The sequence below is a fragment of the Anabrus simplex genome, chromosome 1 (genome assembly GCF_040414725.1).
Source record: "Anabrus simplex isolate iqAnaSimp1 chromosome 1, ASM4041472v1, whole genome shotgun sequence".
Classification (NCBI taxonomy): Eukaryota; Metazoa; Arthropoda; class Insecta; order Orthoptera; family Tettigoniidae; genus Anabrus; species Anabrus simplex.
The window spans coordinates 1,741,472,527-1,741,496,427 of NC_090265.1; the positions used below are offsets into that span (position 1 = coordinate 1,741,472,527).

General features: G+C 36.9%; 1 protein-coding gene across 1 annotated transcript in view; it reads left to right on the forward strand.

Annotated features, from left to right (window-relative positions):
- Positions 1 to 20,647, forward strand: part of LOC136858729 (mannose-binding protein C) — a 42,274-nt gene extending 21,627 nt beyond the window's left edge. Inside the window, exon 4 of the mRNA XM_067138476.2 lies at positions 19,721 to 20,647. Within this exon, the coding sequence (XP_066994577.1) occupies positions 19,721 to 19,896 (176 nt within the window). The 3' untranslated portion in view covers positions 19,897 to 20,647. The remainder of the gene's footprint in view (positions 1 to 19,720) is intronic.
- The last annotated feature ends 3,254 nt before the right edge of the window (positions 20,648 to 23,901 follow it).

The window sequence follows — 23,901 nt, forward strand, 5'->3', positions numbered from 1 at the left end:
CAATCTTTGACATACCGTATATTCCTATAATCATTTTTAATCTGGATAAAATCCTTCAGGAGATCCGGCGTGGTGTCTTATTGGGAGCCTTGGCTGCACTGAACCCGCGGCCGGCTGCATTCTTAGTCATTACCCGTCCAGGAGCCGTTTCCAGCGCGGTCCGCACATTTGACGACGGTCCGGAACATTATTATTATTATTATTATTATTATTATTATTATTATTATTAATGTTATTCTTATTCTTATTCTTATTCTTCTTATTATTATTATTACTATTATGTGTTGCTGGGATGAATGATGACAGGGAAAACCGGAGTATCCGGAGAAAAACCTGTTCCGCCTCCGTTTTGTCCAGCACGAATGTCACATGGAGTGACCGGGATTTGAACCACGGAACCCAGCTGTGAGAGGCCGGCGCGCTGCCGCCTGAGCAACGGAGGATCCTTATAAGTACATTAAGAACAGTAAAATCAATTGGCCTCACCTCCTTTTACACCCCACCGCCGTTAGTTTTTACTGCCACCCCCCCCCCCCCCAAAATTAAAAGAAGGCGTGTTTCTTTATGTTTAAGGGAGATTACAAACACCAATGTTCACGTCTATTACCTTCAGTTTTGAGATATAAGTATCCCCATAAATATAATTTACTTTTGTCACTTCATTTCAAACTACTCCCCCCCCCCCTAAGTGAATTTTCCCGCAAAAAATACTTGTTTCTTTAATAGTGAAGGATCTTCTAAATACCAATTATCACGACTCTAACTTCTTCAGTTTTTGATTTATGTGTCCTCATGAAAGGAGTTCAACTCCTTTACACTCCCGCCCCCCAAGATGCCTTCCGCCCCAAAACGCGTTTTTCTTTGTTTTTAAAGGAGATCCAAATACGAATTTTCACGTCTGTAACAACTTTAGTTTTTATTAGATGTATATATTCTCATACAATTAAAGTCAATTAATTTTTCAATTCTTTCACCCCCCTCCCCCCCGTTTCATTGGATTTTCCGAGAATACGTGTTTCTTTACTTTTAAAGCAGATTGCAAATATCAAATTTCACGTCTGTAACATCTTCATTTTTAAGATATCAGTAGCCTAATTAAAAGAATTCAACACCATTTTCAGTCACTTTCACCCCCCCCCCTCCACTCAAGTGGTATTTCCGAAAATTAAAAATACACGTTTCTTTATGTTTAATAGAGATAAAAATACCATTTTTCACTTCTGTAACATGTTAAGTTTTTTAGATATACTGTAAAAATTCTCATTTTAAAATTTCACCCCTTTTGGGTTCCCCTTAAGTGGAGTTTCCAAAAACAAATCACCTATGTTTCTTTACATTTACAGGAGATTCCAAACACCCACTTTTTACGTCTGTAACATTTTACGTTCCCAAGATAATCTTTCAAAAAATTCACCCCAATTTGTCACTTCTGTTTAACCGCCATTAATAGGATTTTCCAAAAACTAAAAAAATACGTGTTTCTTTATTTTTAAAGGTGATCCCATATACAAATTTTCAGTTCTGTAATATCTTCCGTTTCTGAGATATATGTATCCTCATTAAAGGAATTCAACCCATTTTTTACCCTTTTACACCCCTCCTATTGGGATTTACAGGAAACAAAAAAATGCGTGTTCCTTTATTTTTAGAGGAGATTCTAACTACCAATTTTTACATCTGTAAATTTTAAAGTTTTAAGATGTAGACGCACTCATTTAAAAATTCACCCCCCTTTTTACCCCCCCCCCCAGTATTTGGATTTTCCAAAAACGAAAAAAATACGTGTTTCTTTACATTTAAAGTAGATCCCAAATACCAATTTTCAGGTCTGTAATATCTTCGGGTTCTGAAATATAAGTAGCCTCATTAAAGGCATTCAACCCATTATTCACCCTTTTACACCCTTCCTATTGGGATTTTCCGAAAACAAAAGAATACGTGTTTCTTTATTTTTAAAGGAGATTCTAAATACCAATTTTTACATCTATAAACTGTAACAGTTTTGAGATATAGATACACTCATTTTAAAAAATCACCCCCTTTTCACCCACCCATTAATTGGATTTTCCAAAAACAAAAAAATACGTGTTTCTTTCTTTTAAAGGAAATCCCAAACACCAATTTTCAGGTCTGTAATATCTTCAGTTTCTGAAATATATGTAGCCTGATCAAAGGCTTTCGACCCCTTTTTCACCCCTTTTCACCCCTCCTATTGCGATTTTCCGAAAACAAAAAAAAATACGTGTTTCTTTATGTTTAATGAAGATTCTAAATACCAATTTTTACATCTGCAAACTTTAAAAGTTTGGAGATATAGATTCACTCATTTTAAAAATTCACCCCATTTTCACCCTCCCATTAATTGGATTTTTCAAAAACAAAAAAATACGTGTTTCTTTATTTTTAAAAGAGATCAAAAGTACCAATTTTCAGGTCTGTAATATCTTCAGTTTCTGAGATATAAGTACTGGTATACTGATTAAGGGCATTCAACCCATTTTCCCCATTTTCACCCCTTTTCACCCCTCCTATTGGGATTTTCTGAAAACAAAAAAAATACGTGTTTCCTTATTTTTAAAGAAGATTCTAAATACCAATTTTTACATCTGTAAACTTTTAAACTTTCGAGATATAGACACACTCATTTTAAAATTTCACCCCTCTTTTCACCCCCTTAGCGAAGGAATATCCAAAAATCCTCTCTTAGCGAGCACCTACATCTTAATATGAATATATCCCCAAAATTTCATTTCGTTACGTCCAGTAGTTTTGGCTCTGCGATGATGAATCAGTCAGTCAGTCAGTCAGTCAGGACAAGTTATTTTATATATATAGACTAGCAAGATACCCGTGCTTCGCTACGGTGTTATACTGAAATTTATAATTGAATGTTGTTTTAGATATATAATCAGCTGAAATTCGCGATCTGAATCGTTTTCTGCGAGAATCCGCCAAAATTCGCGATCTGACTCGTTTTCTAATAGATTATGGCAAGTTTCCTCCCATTTTTCAATATTTCCAGCAATCGATTTCGTACTTCCCAGGCTACGTCCAGGTATTCCACCCTATCAGTTGGGTCCCTAAATCTTTGCCATCTTTTCTTATAAGCATTTTTAATATGGAACAAATCCTTCAGGAGATCCGGCGTGGTGTCGTCTTGGGTGCCTTGGCGGTACTGAACCCGCGGCCAGACTGCATTCTTAGTCATTACCCGTCCAGGACCCGTTTCCACCGCGATCCGCACATTTGACGACGGTCCAGAACATTATTATTATTATTATTATTATTATTATTATTATTATTATTATTATTATGATAGATGTTCTGGACCCCACAGCAAGATGCAAGACCGCTACTTGGCGGTAAATTACATCTGCTGCCATTGTTATTGTTGAGAATGTGACCAGCACCAATGTCGCGCGTAGGCAAGTGTGCGGGATTTCTGGCGATACGAATGACATACTTCAGTGCATTATTGACCTTATTATAGAGGTGAACAATTGGACGGTCAATCTCATTCCTATCGTTTATTTCAAATGTGTTTAAATTTTTATTCATATGCCAGGGGAATCTACTGTAATATAAGAACGTTCTCCGAAGGAAAAGTTGGCTGTAGAAACCAAACCCAGGGAAGATTAAAAAGATCGGTTTATGATCAGAATAAGTACATCGAAAATATACAGCTTGTTTCCAGTCATTCGACAGGGTCGGGAATGGAATGAATAAAGCCCCATCTAGCGGCGACAGTAGGAATTGTGCCGGCTGCCGAAGCACTCCTCTGGGGCAATGATCGATGAATGACAAATGAAATGAAATATTGGACAGTGTTGCTGGAATGAATGATGACAGGGAAAAGCGCAGTATCCGGAGAAAAACCTGTCCCGCCTCCGTTTTGTCCAGCACGAATGTCACATGGAGTGACCGGGATTTGAACCACGGAACCCAGCTGTGAGAGGCCGGCGCGCTGCCGCCTGAGCAACGGAGGCTCCTTATAAGTGCATTATGAACAGCAAAATCAATTGGTCTCACCTCCTTTTAAACCCCACCGCCGTTAAGTTTATTTACCCCCCAAGAAGGAGTGTTTCTTTATGTTTAAAGGAGGTTCCAAACCCCAATGTTCACGTCTATTACCTTGAGTTTTGAGATATAAGTATCCCCATAAAAATAATTCGCTTTTTTTACTTCCTTTCACACTTCTTCTCCCCCCCCCCCCTTAAGTGAATTTTCCGGGGGAAAATACTTGTTTCTTTAATAGTAAAGGATCTTCTAAATAGCAATTATCACGACTCTAACTTCTTCAGTTTTTTATTTATGTGTCCTCATGAAAGGAATTCAACTCCTTTCCACTCCCGCCCCCCCCCCAAGATGGTTTCCCCCACAAAACGCGTATTTCTTTGTTTTTAAAGGAGATCAAAATACCAATTTTCACGTCCGTAACAACGTTAGTTTTTATTAGATGTATGTATTCTCATACAATTAAGTCAATTAATTTTAGAATTATTCCCCCCCCCCCCTTCATTGGATTTTCCGAGAATACGCGTTTCTTTATTTTTAAAGGAGATCCCATATACAAATGTTTAGTTCTGTAATATATTCAGTTTCTGAGATATATGTATCCTCATCAAAGGCATTCAACCCACTATTCACCCTTTTACACCCCTCCTATTGGGATTTACAGAAAACGAAAAAATACTTATTCCTTTACTTTTAAAGAAGATTCTGTAAACTTTTAAAGTTTTAAGATATAGACACATTCATTTTAAAAATTCACCCCCCCTTTTCACCCCCAATTATCCGGATTTTTCAAAAACGAAAATATACGTGTTTCCTTATTTTTAAAGTGGATCCCCAATACGAATTTTCAGGTCTGTAATATCTTCAGGTTCTGAAATATAAGTAGCCTCGTTAAAGGCATTCAACCCCTTTTTCACCCTTTTCCACCCTTTCTATCGGGATTTTCCGAAAACAAAAAAAGTGTTTCTTTATTTTTAAAGGAGATTCTAAATACCATATTTTACATCTATAAACTTTAAAAGTTTTGAGATATAGATACACTCATTTTAAAAATTCACCCCCCTTTTCACCCCCATTATTTGGATTTTCCAAAAACAAAAAAATCGTGTCTCTTTATTTTTAAAAGAGATCAAAGGTACCAATTTTCAGCTCTGTAATATCTTCAGTTTCTGAGATATAAGTATCCTCATTAAAGGCATTTAATCAATTTTCACCCCTTTTCACCCCTCCTATTGGGATTTTCCGAAAACAAAAAAATACGTGTTTCTTTATTTTTAATGAAGATTCTAAATACCTATTTTTACATCTGTAAACTTTAAAAGTTTTGAGATATAAATGCACTGTTTTTAATAATTCACCCCCCTTTTCACCCTCCCATTAATTGGATTTTTCAAAAACAAAAAAATACGTGTTTCTTTATTTTTAAAAGAGATCAAAAGTACCAATTTTCAGGTCTGTAATATCTTCAGTTTCTGAGATATAAGTACCGGTATTCTGATTAAAGGCATTCAACCCCCTTTTTTACCGTTTTTCACCCCTCCTATTGGGATTTTCTGAAAACAAAAAAATACGTATTTCCTTATTTTTAAAGGAGATTCTAAATACCAATTTTTACATCTGTAAACTTTCAAAGTTTTGAGATATAGATTCACTCATTTTAAAATTCCAACCCCCTTTTCACCCCCTTAGCGAAGGAATATCCAAAAATCCTTTCTTAGCGGGCACCTACATCTTAATATGAATCTATGCCCAAAATTTCATTTCTTTATGTCCAGTAGTTTTGGCTCGGCGATGATGAATCAGTCAGTCAGTCAGTCAGTCAGTCAGGACAAGCTATTTTATATATATAGATTTACTAGCATGGTACCCGTGCTTCGCTACGGTATTATACTGAAATTTATAATTGAATGCTTATTGTTTTAGATATATAATCCGCCGAAATTCGCGATCTGACACGTCTTCAGCGAGAATCCACCAAAATTCCCGATCTGACTCGTTTTCTATTAGATTACGGCACGTTTCCTCCCATTTTTCAATCTTCCTTTCCAGCAATCGATCTCGTACTTCCCGGGCTAGGCTCAGGTATTCTTCCCGGTCAGTTGGGTCCGTCAATCTTTGACATACCGTATATTCCTATAATCATTTTTAATCTGGATAAAATCCTTCAGGAGATCCGGCGTGGTGTCTTATTGGGAGCCTTGGCTGCACTGAACCCGCGGCCGGCTGCATTCTTAGTCATTACCCGTCCAGGAGCCGTTTCCAGCGCGGTCCGCACATTTGACGACGGTCCGGAACATTATTATTATTATTATTATTATTATTAATATTATTATTATTATTATTATTATTATTATTAATGTTATTCTTATTCTTATTCTTATTCTTCTTCTTCTTATTATTACTATTATGTGTTGCTGGGATGAATGATGACAGGGAAAACCGGAGTATCCGGAGAAAAACCTGTTCCGCCTCCGTTTTGTCCAGCACGAATGTCACATGGAGTGACCGGGATTTGAACCACGGAACCCAGCTGTGAGAGGCCGGCGCGCTGCCGCCTGAGCAACGGAGGATCCTTATAAGTACATTAAGAACAGTAAAATCAATTGGCCTCACCTCCTTTTACACCCCACCGCCGTTAGTTTTTACTGCCACCCCCCCCCCCCAAAATTAAAAGAAGGCGTGTTTCTTTATGTTTAAGGGAGATTACAAACACCAATGTTCACGTCTATTACCTTCAGTTTTGAGATATAAGTATCCCCATAAATATAATTTACTTTTGTCACTTCATTTCAAACTACTCCCCCCCCCCCCCTAAGTGAATTTTCCCGCAAAAAATACTTGTTTCTTTAATAGTGAAGGATCTTCTAAATACCAATTATCACGACTCTAACTTCTTCAGTTTTTGATTTATGTGTCCTCATGAAAGGAGTTCAACTCCTTTACACTCCCGCCCCCCAAGATGCCTTCCGCCCCAAAACGCGTTTTTCTTTGTTTTTAAAGGAGATCCAAATACGAATTTTCACGTCTGTAACAACTTTAGTTTTTATTAGATGTATATATTCTCATACAATTAAAGTCAATTAATTTTTCAATTCTTTCACCCCCCTCCCCCCGCTTCATTGGATTTTCCGAGAATACGTGTTTCTTTACTTTTAAAGCAGATTGCAAATATCAAATTTCACGTCTGTAACATCTTCATTTTTAAGATATCAGTAGCCTAATTAAAAGAATTCAACACCATTTTCAGTCACTTTCACCCCCCCCCCTCCACTCAAGTGGTATTTCCGAAAATTAAAAATACACGTTTCTTTATGTTTAATAGAGATAAAAATACCATTTTTCACTTCTGTAACATGTTAAGTTTTTTAGATATACTGTAAAATTTCTCATTTTAAAATTTCACCCCTTTTGGGTTCCCCTTAAGTGGAGTTTCCAAAAACAAATCACCTATGTTTCTTTACATTTACAGGAGATTCCAAACACCCACTTTTTACGTCTGTAACATTTTACGTTCCCAAGATAATCTTTCAAAAAATTCACCCCAATTTGTCACTTCTGTTTAACCGCCATTAATAGGATTTTCCAAAAACTAAAAAAATACGTGTTTCTTTATTTTTAAAGGTGATCCCATATACAAATTTTCAGTTCTGTAATATCTTCCGTTTCTGAGATATATGTATCCTCATTAAAGGAATTCAACCCATTTTTTACCCTTTTACACCCCTCCTATTGGGATTTACAGGAAACAAAAAAATGCGTGTTCCTTTATTTTTAGAGGAGATTCTAACTACCAATTTTTACATCTGTAAATTTTAAAGTTTTAAGATGTAGACGCACTCATTTAAAAATTCACCCCCCTTTTTACCCCCCCCCCCCAGTATTTGGATTTTCCAAAAACGAAAAAAATACGTGTTTCTTTACATTTAAAGTAGATCCCAAATACCAATTTTCAGGTCTGTAATATCTTCGGGTTCTGAAATATAAGTAGCCTCATTAAAGGCATTCAACCCATTATTCACCCTTTTACACCCTTCCTATTGGGATTTTCCGAAAACAAAAGAATACGTGTTTCTTTATTTTTAAAGGAGATTCTAAATACCAATTTTTACATCTATAAACTGTAACAGTTTTGAGATATAGATACACTCATTTTAAAAAATCACCCCCTTTTCACCCACCCATTAATTGGATTTTCCAAAAACAAAAAAATACGTGTTTCTTTCTTTTAAAGGAAATCCCAAACACCAATTTTCAGGTCTGTAATATCTTCAGTTTCTGAAATATATGTAGCCTGATCAAAGGCTTTCGACCCCTTTTTCACCCCTTTTCACCCCTCCTATTGCGATTTTCCGAAAACAAAAAAATACGTGTTTCTTTATGTTTAATGAAGATTCTAAATACCAATTTTTACATCTGCAAACTTTAAAAGTTTGGAGATATAGATTCACTCATTTTAAAAATTCACCCCATTTTCACCCTCCCATTAATTGGATTTTTCAAAAACAAAAAAATACGTGTTTCTTTATTTTTAAAAGAGATCAAAAGTACCAATTTTCAGGTCTGTAATATCTTCAGTTTCTGAGATATAAGTACTGGTATACTGATTAAGGGCATTCAACCCATTTTCCCCATTTTCACCCCTTTTCACCCCTCCTATTGGGATTTTCTGAAAACAAAAAAAATACGTGTTTCCTTATTTTTAAAGAAGATTCTAAATACCAATTTTTACATCTGTAAACTTTTAAACTTTCGAGATATAGACACACTCATTTTAAAATTTCACCCCTCTTTTCACCCCCTTAGCGAAGGAATATCCAAAAATCCTCTCTTAGCGAGCACCTACATCTTAATATGAATATATCCCCAAAATTTCATTTCGTTACGTCCAGTAGTTTTGGCTCTGCGATGATGAATCAGTCAGTCAGTCAGTCAGTCAGGACAAGTTATTTTATATATATAGACTAGCAAGATACCCGTGCTTCGCTACGGTGTTATACTGAAATTTATAATTGAATGTTGTTTTAGATATATAATCAGCTGAAATTCGCGATCTGAATCGTTTTCTGCGAGAATCCGCCAAAATTCGCGATCTGACTCGTTTTCTAATAGATTATGGCAAGTTTCCTCCCATTTTTCAATATTTCCAGCAATCGATTTCGTACTTCCCAGGCTACGTCCAGGTATTCCACCCTATCAGTTGGGTCCCTAAATCTTTGCCATCTTTTCTTATAAGCATTTTTAATATGGAACAAATCCTTCAGGAGATCCGGCGTGGTGTCGTCTTGGGTGCCTTGGCGGTACTGAACCCGCGGCCAGACTGCATTCTTAGTCATTACCCGTCCAGGACCCGTTTCCACCGCGATCCGCACATTTGACGACGGTCCAGAACATTATTATTATTATTATTATTATTATTATTATTATTATTATTATGATAGATGTTCTGGACCCCACAGCAAGATGCAAGACCGCTACTTGGCGGTAAATTACATCTGCTGCCATTGTTATTGTTGAGAATGTGACCAGCACCAATGTCGCGCGTAGGCAAGTGTGCGGGATTTCTGGCGATACGAATGACATACTTCAGTGCATTATTGACCTTATTATAGAGGTGAACAATTGGACGGTCAATCTCATTCCTATCGTTTATTTCAAATGTGTTTAAATTTTTATTCATATGCCAGGGGAATCTACTGTAATATAAGAACGTTCTCCGAAGGAAAAGTTGGCTGTAGAAACCAAACCCAGGGAAGATTAAAAAGATCGGTTTATGATCAGAATAAGTACATCGAAAATATACAGCTTGTTTCCAGTCATTCGACAGGGTCGGGAATGGAATGAATAAAGCCCCATCTAGCGGCGACAGTAGGAATTGTGCCGGCTGCCGAAGCACTCCTCTGGGGCAATGATCGATGAATGACAAATGAAATGAAATATTGGACAGTGTTGCTGGAATGAATGATGACAGGGAAAAGCGCAGTATCCGGAGAAAAACCTGTCCCGCCTCCGTTTTGTCCAGCACGAATGTCACATGGAGTGACCGGGATTTGAACCACGGAACCCAGCTGTGAGAGGCCGGCGCGCTGCCGCCTGAGCAACGGAGGCTCCTTATAAGTGCATTATGAACAGCAAAATCAATTGGTCTCACCTCCTTTTAAACCCCACCGCCGTTAAGTTTATTTACCCCCCAAGAAGGAGTGTTTCTTTATGTTTAAAGGAGGTTCCAAACCCCAATGTTCACGTCTATTACCTTGAGTTTTGAGATATAAGTATCCCCATAAAAATAATTCGCTTTTTTTACTTCCTTTCACACTTCTCCCCCCCCCCCCCTTAAGTGAATTTTCCGGGGGAAAATACTTGTTTCTTTAATAGTAAAGGATCTTCTAAATAGCAATTATCACGACTCTAACTTCTTCAGTTTTTTATTTATGTGTCCTCATGAAAGGAATTCAACTCCTTTCCACTCCCGCCCCCCCCCCAAGATGGTTTCCCCCACAAAACGCGTATTTCTTTGTTTTTAAAGGAGATCAAAATACCAATTTTCACGTCCGTAACAACGTTAGTTTTTATTAGATGTATGTATTCTCATACAATTAAGTCAATTAATTTTAGAATTATTCCCCCCCCCCCTTCATTGGATTTTCCGAGAATACGCGTTTCTTTATTTTTAAAGGAGATCCCATATACAAATGTTTAGTTCTGTAATATATTCAGTTTCTGAGATATATGTATCCTCATCAAAGGCATTCAACCCACTATTCACCCTTTTACACCCCTCCTATTGGGATTTACAGAAAACGAAAAAATACTTATTCCTTTACTTTTAAAGAAGATTCTGTAAACTTTTAAAGTTTTAAGATATAGACACATTCATTTTAAAAATTCACCCCCCTTTTCACCCCCAATTATCCGGATTTTTCAAAAACGAAAATATACGTGTTTCCTTATTTTTAAAGTGGATCCCCAATACGAATTTTCAGGTCTGTAATATCTTCAGGTTCTGAAATATAAGTAGCCTCGTTAAAGGCATTCAACCCCTTTTTCACCCTTTTCCACCCTTTCTATCGGGATTTTCCGAAAACAAAAAAAGTGTTTCTTTATTTTTAAAGGAGATTCTAAATACCATATTTTACATCTATAAACTTTAAAAGTTTTGAGATATAGATACACTCATTTTAAAAATTCACCCCCCTTTTCACCCCCATTATTTGGATTTTCCAAAAACAAAAAAATCGTGTCTCTTTATTTTTAAAAGAGATCAAAGGTACCAATTTTCAGCTCTGTAATATCTTCAGTTTCTGAGATATAAGTATCCTCATTAAAGGCATTTAATCAATTTTCACCCCTTTTCACCCCTCCTATTGGGATTTTCCGAAAACAAAAAAATACGTGTTTCTTTATTTTTAATGAAGATTCTAAATACCTATTTTTACATCTGTAAACTTTAAAAGTTTTGAGATATAAATGCACTGTTTTTAATAATTCACCCCCCTTTTCACCCTCCCATTAATTGGATTTTTCAAAAACAAAAAAATACGTGTTTCTTTATTTTTAAAAGAGATCAAAAGTACCAATTTTCAGGTCTGTAATATCTTCAGTTTCTGAGATATAAGTACCGGTATTCTGATTAAAGGCATTCAACCCCCTTTTTTACCGTTTTTCACCCCTCCTATTGGGATTTTCTGAAAACAAAAAAATACGTATTTCCTTATTTTTAAAGGAGATTCTAAATACCAATTTTTACATCTGTAAACTTTCAAAGTTTTGAGATATAGATTCACTCATTTTAAAATTCCAACCCCCTTTTCACCCCCTTAGCGAAGGAATATCCAAAAATCCTTTCTTAGCGGGCACCTACATCTTAATATGAATCTATGCCCAAAATTTCATTTCTTTATGTCCAGTAGTTTTGGCTCGGCGATGATGAATCAGTCAGTCAGTCAGTCAGTCAGGACAAGCTATTTTATATATATAGATTTACTAGCATGGTACCCGTGCTTCGCTACGGTATTATACTGAAATTTATAATTGAATGCTTATTGTTTTAGATATATAATCCGCCGAAATTCGCGATCTGACACGTCTTCAGCGAGAATCCACCAAAATTCCCGATCTGACTCGTTTTCTATTAGATTACGGCACGTTTCCTCCCATTTTTCAATCTTCCTTTCCAGCAATCGATCTCGTACTTCCCGGGCTAGGCTCAGGTATTCTTCCCGGTCAGTTGGGTCCGTCAATCTTTGACATACCGTATATTCCTATAATCATTTTTAATCTGGATAAAATCCTTCAGGAGATCCGGCGTGGTGTCTTATTGGGAGCCTTGGCTGCACTGAACCCGCGGCCGGCTGCATTCTTAGTCATTACCCGTCCAGGAGCCGTTTCCAGCGCGGTCCGCACATTTGACGACGGTCCGGAACATTATTATTATTATTATTATTATTATTATTATTATTATTATTAATGTTATTCTTATTCTTATTCTTATTCTTCTTCTTATTATTATTACTATTATGTGTTGCTGGGATGAATGATGACAGGGAAAACCGGAGTATCCGGAGAAAAACCTGTTCCGCCTCCGTTTTGTCCAGCACGAATGTCACATGGAGTGACCGGGATTTGAACCACGGAACCCAGCTGTGAGAGGCCGGCGCGCTGCCGCCTGAGCAACGGAGGATCCTTATAAGTACATTAAGAACAATAAAATCAATTGGCCTCACCTCCTTTTACACCCCACCGCCGTTAGTTTTTACTGCCACCCCCCCCCCCCAAAATTAAAAGAAGGCGTGTTTCTTTATGTTTAAGGGAGATTACAAACACCAATGTTCACGTCTATTACCTTCAGTTTTGAGATATAAGTATCCCCATAAATATAATTTACTTTTGTCACTTCATTTCAAACTACTCCCCCCCCCCCTAAGTGAATTTTCCCGCAAAAAATACTTGTTTCTTTAATAGTGAAGGATCTTCTAAATACCAATTATCACGACTCTAACTTCTTCAGTTTTTGATTTATGTGTCCTCATGAAAGGAGTTCAACTCCTTTACACTCCCGCCCCCCAAGATGCCTTCCGCCCCAAAACGCGTTTTTCTTTGTTTTTAAAGGAGATCCAAATACGAATTTTCACGTCTGTAACAACTTTAGTTTTTATTAGATGTATATATTCTCATACAATTAAAGTCAATTAATTTTTCAATTCTTTCACCCCCTCCCCCCGCTTCATTGGATTTTCCGAGAATACGTGTTTCTTTACTTTTAAAGCAGATTGCAAATATCAAATTTCACGTCTGTAACATCTTCATTTTTAAGATATCAGTAGCCTAATTAAAAGAATTCAACACCATTTTCAGTCACTTTCACCCCCCCCCTCCACTCAAGTGGTATTTCCGAAAATTAAAAATACACGTTTCTTTATGTTTAATAGAGATAAAAATACCATTTTTCACTTCTGTAACATGTTAAGTTTTTTAGATATACTGTAAAAATTCTCATTTTAAAATTTCACCCCTTTTGGGTTCCCCTTAAGTGGAGTTTCCAAAAACAAATCACCTATGTTTCTTTACATTTACAGGAGATTCCAAACACCCACTTTTTACGTCTGTAACATTTTACGTTCCCAAGATAATCTTTCAAAAAATTCACCCCAATTTGTCACTTCTGTTTAACCACCATTAATAGGATTTTCCAAAAACTAAAAAAATACGTGTTTCTTTATTTTTAAAGGTGATCCCATATACAAATTTTCAGTTCTGTAATATCTTCCGTTTCTGAGATATATGTATCCTCATTAAAGGAATTCAACCCATTTTTTACCCTTTTACACCCCTCCTATTGGGATTTACAGGAAACAAAAAAATGCGTGTTCCTTTATTTTTAGAGGAGATTCTAACTACCAATTTTTACATCTGTAAATTTTAAAGTTTTAAGATGTAGACGCACTCATTTAAAAATTCACCCCCCTTTTTACCCCCCCCCAGTATTTGGATTTTCCAAAAACGAAAAAAATACGTGTTTCTTTACATTTAAAGTAGATCCCAAATACCAATTTTCAGGTCTGTAATATCTTCGGGTTCTGAAATATAAGTAGCCTCATTAAAGGCATTCAACCCATTATTCACCCTTTTACACCCTTCCTATTGGGATTTTCCGAAAACAAAAGAATACGTGTTTCTTTATTTTTAAAGGAGATTCTAAATACCAATTTTTACATCTATAAACTGTAACAGTTTTGAGATATAGATACACTCATTTTAAAAAATCACCCCCTTTTCACCCACCCATTAATTGGATTTTCCAAAAACAAAAAAATACGTGTTTCTTTCTTTTAAAGGAAATCCCAAACACCAATTTTCAGGTCTGTAATATCTTCAGTTTCTGAAATATATGTAGCCTGATCAAAGGCTTTCGACCCCTTTTTCACCCCTTTTCACCCCTCCTATTGCGATTTTCCGAAAACAAAAAAATACGTGTTTCTTTATGTTTAATGAAGATTCTAAATACCAATTTTTACATCTGCAAACTTTAAAAGTTTGGAGATATAGATTCACTCATTTTAAAAATTCACCCCATTTTCACCCTCCCATTAATTGGATTTTTCAAAAACAAAAAAATACGTGTTTCTTTATTTTTAAAAGAGATCAAAAGTACCAATTTTCAGGTCTGTAATATCTTCAGTTTCTGAGATATAAGTACTGGTATACTGATTAAGGGCATTCAACCCATTTTCCCCATTTTCACCCCTTTTCACCCCTCCTATTGGGATTTTCTGAAAACAAAAAAAATACGTGTTTCCTTATTTTTAAAGAAGATTCTAAATACCAATTTTTACATCTGTAAACTTTTAAACTTTCGAGATATAGACACACTCATTTTAAAATTTCACCCCTCTTTTCACCCCCTTAGCGAAGGAATATCCAAAAATCCTCTCTTAGCGAGCACCTACATCTTAATATGAATATATCCCCAAAATTTCATTTCGTTACGTCCAGTAGTTTTGGCTCTGCGATGATGAATCAGTCAGTCAGTCAGTCAGTCAGGACAAGTTATTTTATATATATAGACTAGCAAGATACCCGTGCTTCGCTACGGTGTTATACTGAAATTTATAATTGAATGTTGTTTTAGATATATAATCAGCTGAAATTCGCGATCTGAATCGTTTTCTGCGAGAATCCGCCAAAATTCGCGATCTGACTCGTTTTCTAATAGATTATGGCAAGTTTCCTCCCATTTTTCAATATTTCCAGCAATCGATTTCGTACTTCCCAGGCTACGTCCAGGTATTCCACCCTGTCAGTTGGGTCCCTAAATCTTTGTCATCTTTTCTTATAAGCATTTTTAATATGGAACAAATCCTTCAGGAGATCCGGCGTGGTGTCGTCTTGGGTGCCTTGGCGGTACTGAACCCGCGGCCAGACTGCATTCTTAGTCATTACCCGTCCAGGACCCGTTTCCACCGCGATCCGCACATTTGACGACGGTCCAGAACATTATTATTATTATTATTATTATTATTATTATTATGATAGATGTTCTGGACCCCACAGCAAGATGCAAGACCGCTACTTGGCGGTAAATTACATCTGCTGCCATTGTTATTGTTGAGAATGTGACCAGCACCAATGTCGCGCGTAGGCAAGTGTGCGGGATTTCTGGCGATACGAATGACATACTTCAGTGCATTATTGACCTTATTATAGAGGTGAACAATTGGACGGTCAATCTCATTCCTATCGTTTATTTCAAATGTGTTTAAATTTTTATTCATATGCCAGGGGAATCTACTGTAATATAAGAACGTTCTCCGAAGGAAAAGTTGGCTGTAGAAACCAAACCCAGGGAAGATTAAAAAGATCGGTTTATGATCAGAATAAGTACATCGAAAATATACAGCTTGTTTCCAGTCATTCGACAGGGTCGGGAATGGAATGAATAAAGCCCCATCTAGCGGCGACAGTAGGAATTGTGCCGGCTGCCGAAGCACTCCTCTGGGGCAATGATCGATGAATGACAAATGAAATGAAATATTGGACAGTGTTGCTGGAATGAATGATGACAGGGAAAAGCGCAGTATCCGGAGAAAAACCTGTCCCGCCTCCGTTTTGTCCAGCACGAATGTCACATGGAGTGACCGGGATTTGAACCACGGAACCCAGCTGTGAGAGGCCGGCGCGCTGCCGCCTGAGCAACGGAGGCTCCTTATAAGTGCATTATGAACAGCAAAATCAATTGGTCTCACCTCCTTTTAAACCCCACCGCCGTTAAGTTTATTTACCCCCCAAGAAGGAGTGTTTCTTTATGTTTAAAGGAGGTTCCAAACCCCAATGTTCACGTCTATTACCTTGAGTTTTGAGATATAAGTATCCCCATAAAAATAATTCGCTTTTTTTACTTCCTTTCACACTTCTCCCCCCCCCCCCCTTAAGTGAATTTTCCGGGGGAAAATACTTGTTTCTTTAATAGTAAAGGATCTTCTAAATAGCAATTATCACGACTCTAACTTCTTCAGTTTTTTATTTATGTGTCCTCATGAAAGGAATTCAACTCCTTTCCACTCCCGCCCCCCCCCCCAAGATGGTTTCCCCCACAAAACGCGTATTTCTTTGTTTTTAAAGGAGATCAAAATACCAATTTTCACGTCCGTAACAACGTTAGTTTTTATTAGATGTATGTATTCTCATACAATTAAGTCAATTAATTTTAGAATTATTTCCCCCCCCCCCCCTTCATTGGATTTTCCGAGAATACGCGTTTCTTTATTTTTAAAGGAGATCCCATATACAAATGTTTAGTTCTGTAATATATTCAGTTTCTGAGATATATGTATCCTCATCAAAGGCATTCAACCCACTATTCACCCTTTTACACCCCTCCTATTGGGATTTACAGAAAACGAAAAAATACTTATTCCTTTACTTTTAAAGAAGATTCTGTAAACTTTTAAAGTTTTAAGATATAGACACATTCATTTTAAAAATTCACCCCCCTTTTCACCCCCAATTATCCGGATTTTTCAAAAACGAAAATATACGTGTTTCCTTATTTTTAAAGTGGATCCCCAATACGAATTTTCAGGTCTGTAATATCTTCAGGTTCTGAAATATAAGTAGCCTCGTTAAAGGCATTCAACCCCTTTTTCACCCTTTTCCACCCTTTCTATCGGGATTTTCCGAAAACAAAAAAAGTGTTTCTTTATTTTTAAAGGAGATTCTAAATACCATATTTTACATCTATAAACTTTAAAAGTTTTGAGATATAGATACACTCATTTTAAAAATTCACCCCCCTTTTCACCCCCATTATTTGGATTTTCCAAAAACAAAAAAATCGTGTCTCTTTATTTTTAAAAGAGATCAAAGGTACCAATTTTCAGCTCTGTAATATCTTCAGTTTCTGAGATATAAGTATCCTCATTAAAGGCATTTAATCAATTTTCACCCCTTTTCACCCCTCCTATTGGGATTTTCCGAAAACAAAAAAATACGTGTTTCTTTATTTTTAATGAAGATTCTAAATACCTATTTTTACATCTGTAAACTTTAAAAGTTTTGAGATATAAATGCACTGTTTTTAATAATTCACCCCCCTTTTCACCCTCCCATTAATTGGATTTTTCAAAAACAAAAAAATACGTGTTTCTTTATTTTTAAAAGAGATCAAAAGTACCAATTTTCAGGTCTGTAATATCTTCAGTTTCTGAGATATAAGTACCGGTATTCTGATTAAAGGCATTCAACCCCCTTTTTTACCGTTTTTCACCCCTCCTATTGGGATTTTCTGAAAACAAAAAAATACGTATTTCCTTATTTTTAAAGGAGATTCTAAATACCAATTTTTACATCTGTAAACTTTCAAAGTTTTGAGATATAGATTCACTCATTTTAAAATTCCAACCCCCTTTTCACCCCCTTAGCGAAGGAATATCCAAAAATCCTTTCTTAGCGGGCACCTACATCTTAATATGAATCTATGCCCAAAATTTCATTTCTTTATGTCCAGTAGTTTTGGCTCGGCGATGATGAATCAGTCAGTCAGTCAGTCAGGACAAGCTATTTTATATATATAGATCATGGGCTTTGTTTGTCTGTCTCCCCAACCATACCTTGTAATCTTCTGACTGTTCTTCTTCCTAAATCAGGTGTTTCCAACAATCATTTGGTTCCTCGTGCAAAAATCCACCAACAACATGCCTTCTGGATTTACATTTCCATATCCAAAGGGCCCTACAACATCTTCCTTTCCTTGTCTTTCCATTCCAACTTGTGCATTTAGATCTCCCATCAACAGCACTTCCTTATCTTCTATCTGTCTCTCCACTTCCTCTAAAGAGTCATCTAGATGTTCACATATGCAACCCGTTTGTGGGGCATACAACTGAAATAGATCTTTCGTGCCATTTTCAAACTGGACTCTCATCACCATCATCCTATCGCTGACGCATTTTGTAGATTCCGCATATTCTTGGATTTCTTTTCTAAACAGGATGGCCACTCCATTTTTTGCTTCAGGTCCTCTGCTGTAATACAGCCTGTATCCTCTTTTTTCAGAGGAATCTCTCCCGTACCCCTCTTCTTGGTCTCACCCAGTCCAAGTATGGCTATATCTTCTTCTTTCATGAAGTCAAGCAGTTCTTCTGTCTTTTCCATCAGTGTCAGGACATTTACTGTCACAATCTTGATGTAGTTTGGTGCTGGTTGCCCACTTCTCACAGTTCTCCCAGCACCCAAAGAGCTGCGCGTCACTTTTATCAGGGGACGCTCTAACTTTTACCGAGGCACCATATCTGCTTTATCCATATAGGCTATTGTTACATTGAGCTCGCCACACCCAAAGACCATTTTACGCACAATAGAGAAAAATAAACAAAAAACTAAAAAGAGAGGTCAGTGGAGTATAAGAAGAAAAAAAAATGTACAAATGTATACACAGGTTATAGTACAAGTAAGCACAGGAAAGTAACAATCACTTCTGGAGATTGTGTAAGTGATTTCTAAATTTTGACAATGAGCAGTTAAATGTATCAATATCCACTTTGTTTAGAAATCTTGACATTAGTTCAATTGGCTCATTGAATAAACATAATACAACATAAATTTCTTCATTTATATTCATTTAGAGCAGGCTTCCCGTATGAAAATGTTGATCATATAGCCTTACAACAATCATTTAATCTGCACAGTCTGTCACAATGCCATGAATTCCTGGATACATGTTTCATTTATAAATTGCTCCACTCCTTGGTTAATTGACCACAATTCCCAGAAGAAATTAACTTACATGTAACCAGACAGATGCACAAGGTTTAATCACAAATTGTCTACAAATTGGAATAAAACTAACTATGCATCCAATGGGCCAATTAAATGAATGTTAAGATTGCTAAACAAAGTGATAGTGAGTGATATATTTAATTGCTCATTGTCAAAACTGATAAATAAATTTCATAATCTCCAGAAGTGACTATTACTTTTCTGTACTTACTTATATATATACTTATATATTTGTACATTATTTTTCTTCTTACATTCCACTGACATTTCTTTTTAGTTTGGTTGTTTTGTTTATTTTTCTCTGTTGTGTGTAAAATGGTATTACCGTTAATAAAGTATTATTAAAGTATTATTGTCTGACCTGTTATACATACACTAGACTCTTGTTTGAGTATCTACTGAGCATGGTAATGATGTGTGTATTTCCTACCCACAGGAACATTATTGTCTCTCCTGGCATACGTACACTGGGCCCAGAATGAACCTGACCAGAGTGGAGACTGCATCTTTCTGGATACTGAAGAGAAGGCTCTCTATGATTTTCCTTGCGAAGATGTCAATGTTTTTGTCTGCGAGAAACCACAGTCAGATTATGAAATACATGATAAGTAGTTATAAGAAGATTTTTCCTGTCCATTTCTGTCCATTTTTATTCCTGTCCACTTCTCGCATTTGTCCTTAAGTTATTTAGTCCAATATCCTTTTTTGTCGAGTAACATTTTGTTCACCTTTTTAATCCAGCTTTCCACTTCATTCTTTTTTTTCTTCACGTTATTACCATCTCATCCTCTGCCATTCAAAATTATTTGAGCTGAAACAGATTTGGTGAAATAAAGAGGCAAAGAATAAGTGATTAGAGAATGTAATGGTTACATTATACATAATTTATTTTGAATATCAGACTACTGACATATAAGAGATATGTAACTGATTTTGTGGTATGGATTGCTGTGTAAATTCAGTCATAGGCACAACAAGCACAAACACAATAAATTTGTCTCACCTTATTTAATCCAGAAATCAATTCACCTTGTAACCATATAGACAAACTAACAATAAAAAAGCTGGTATCTTGGTGAATATAAAATAAATTATTTTCTTGTCTATGACTTACAAGTTTACAATCTACTGGCTTGGACAATGATGAAAATGGGACAAATTATTGGTACCATATGGACTAAAATCAACATTGGTTGAAATTAATTTTACAGGACAAAAATACATTGGAATACATTTTTTGAACAACAACTCTGTGGACAAGAAAAGCTGGATGAATTTACCAGAAATTGTGATGTGTAATTAGGTTCACATTGGCATTGTGATAAAATAAGCAGTATATTTTAAATATATTCTGTAATACATATGTTACCATTTACAATGTTATATCATTCTTTCTTTCTTAATTCTCTTTCTTAATATGTTTAGCATCCAGGGTTGGCTTATCCCTCGGACTCAGTGAGGGATCCTGCCTCTACCGCCTCAAGGGAAGTGCCCTGGAGCGTGAGACATTGGGTTGGGGGATACAACTGGGGAGGATAGCCAGTGCCTCGCCCAAGCAGCCTCACTGCTATGCTAAACAGAGGCCTTGGTGGGAGATGGGAAGATTGGAAGGGATAGACAAGGAAGAGGGAAGGAAGTGGCCATGGCCTTAAGTTTGGTACCATACCGCCATTTGCCTGGAGGAGAAGTGGAAAACCACAGAAAACCACTTCCAGGACGGCTTAGGTGGGAATTGAATTCACCTCTACTCAGTTGACCTCCTGAGGCTGAGTGGATGCTGTTCCAGCCCTCGTACCACTTTTCAAATTTCGTGGCAGAGCCAGGAGTCGAACCCGGGCCTCCGGGGGTGGCAGCTAATCACACTAACCACTACACCACAGAGGTGAACTACAAAGTTACATGCCTTTCTAATTTGTCTATAAACTCCTGATGTGAAGTTTCCAATAAAGTATCCCATACACTGGTGCAAAATGCCGTGGTGATAGTGGTAGCAATATTGATGCAGCAGCAGTACAGTGCACTGCACCATTTGTACGTATACTCAAAGGCAACAGATGACAGCGGTATGAAGCAACACAATACAGTAAAACCTCATTGATTCAACGTCGTTGGGATGCAGAAATCGGACTTTGAATTAACTGCCAACTTGTGATTCACTTTAGAGAGGAATAAACCATCAATACGGAATGATTTTAATATCTTTGAACTCATGATTCAGAAATGCCAACTCTTGCTGCATCACAAAATATTCGAAGACCCATTACTGCATGCAATTAACTTATAGTTTAAACCTTTCATATGACATGAAAAAAAAAACGATTCCCAGAATGTACATAACAAGGTGAATTTACGGTATTAAAATAATGCACTTGGATAAATTACTGACAAACATAAAATCATGCAAACTTCCATTTGGTCCGACTGTCGTTGTTTGTGTTTTATTGTAATTAAATTTCAGATGTGCTCGGGACATGGTTGTAATTTTATTGACCGTTTGAGTCAAGTTTACTTTTCTTAAATTTCATTTTTCAAATTCAATATGAATATTTATCATGTGTTTAGTTCTTTGAATTAGGCAGGATTTTGAATTAACCGATTTCAAATTATCGAGGTTCTACTGCAATTTGAAGCATGGTGGCTACTGTGAACACAAATTCAGATATGGAGCAAATTCTTGAATTTTTGAAGCTTTATAGTACTGCAACTTTATGTCAGAGCCAGTAGTGTAGCCAGGATTTCGGTTTGGGTGGGGCCCATTCATCCAGAATTTTCTTTTGATAGGTGTCCAGAGTTTAGGTGGTGTAGAATAACTAAAAAGGAAATGAGTGTCCTTGGATACAAGTAAGAGTGGTGGATTCATGCTAATAGTAATATTCTTCTTCTTCTTCTCTTCCACTGCTTTTCCCACATCTGTGGGGTTGCGGGTGCGAACTGTGCTTCACATATGGATTTGGCCCTCTTTTACGGCCGGATGTCCTTCCCGACGCCAACCCTACATGGAAGGATGTAATCGCTGTTGTGTATTTCTTTGGTGGTTGGTAGTGTAGTATGTTGTCTGAATATGAAGAGGAAAGTGTTGGGACAAACACCTAGTCCCCAAGCCAGAAGAATTAATCAGACGCGATTAAAATCCCCGACACAGCGGGGAATCGAACGTGGGACCCTCTGAACTGAATACCTCAACACTGATCATTCAGCCAATGAGTCGGACTCTGGAAGCTAATATTAATATACATGATCTATAAAATGCTCAATAAAAGTACATTTATTAAAACTCCTGGGGTGTCTGGACTCCTTAGACGACACCCCCCCCCCCTCCACCAGCTACCTCTGTTAATCCCATCCCAACATAACTGCAGCATTTCATATATTCTGAGTACAAGTGAAATGAATGGAAGAATAGACAGTTTGAGTAAAGATGGAATATTCTGGTTTAGAATAAATATGGTAATGTTATTATTATAATGGTCATGTGATAATTGTGGAAGATCTGCATTCTCCATTCACCAGTGGGGCTTCAGGGACTCTCCAGCAGGTGATTGTGGTGCATTGGTCGAGACCATGCATCATATAATGGACGAATGCCCTCTGCGTGCTTATGGTGGAGACCGGAAAGACTTTGCTGATGTCTCAGTATCTCTAGTGCAGTGGATAAATAATTTAGATATCCATGTGTAATTGTTCCCTACTTTGTACCATGTATTCTTTGCAGGTTTTTCTTTTGTATAAGATTGTATATACTTGTCCATTATGTAAATTCCATACGCTTAATAATAATAATTTGATAAGCAATAAAGAAGTGACTTTTTATACATATAATGCGGCAAAGAAATACACACACACATATACACGTCGAATACAGGTTTCTTGCCATTCTGGTCCATGGCTAGATGATGAAGCCCAGAGAATGATGGCACACCGTGACTCGTTAATCTACTACAGAATGTCTTGAGTGGATCAAGTGTCTATGGTGAAGGAAGATCAGGACTTCAGGCAGTTTATAATGTGAGGTAGAACTTCATCAAAATACATGTACTGCATGATACACAGCAGGAGAAGTGTTCACTTGCTTCTCCTATGGTTTTTAGAGACATTCTTCTTCTTATTCTCCTTTCCTGGCTGTATATGTATCCATAAAACAGGCACACCCGAGCTCACTCTGGGTCGGCTCGTCTGACTCGGAGAGAGTATGTCTGACGTTCTTGTACCAGATCTAATGGCACTTCACTTCAGCAGTTTGTTTTCATGTTGCCTTAGGACGCCCTCTTCCTCTCTTTGGCTCTTTGATTGCAAGCGCTTTCTGTACTAAATGGTGTTCATTTCTTCTTCTGATGTGACCATACCAGCGGAGCTGTTTCTCCTCCATCTTGTCGCTGATGGGCACAACTTTAAAGGATCCTTGCACGTGTTCATTGTGCACTTCATCATGCAGAGTGACTCCTGCTGACCATGGTTTCACTTTACAAAGGAAAGGATTTATTGCATCCTCCTATTCAATACGTATATATCCATCTTTTAGATGGAGTAATTCTAATCAAACATGTTTCGGCTCATTTTTGAGCCATCTTCAGTGAAAATGTTAAAAACTACAAGAGAATGTCAGTAAAATACACAGGA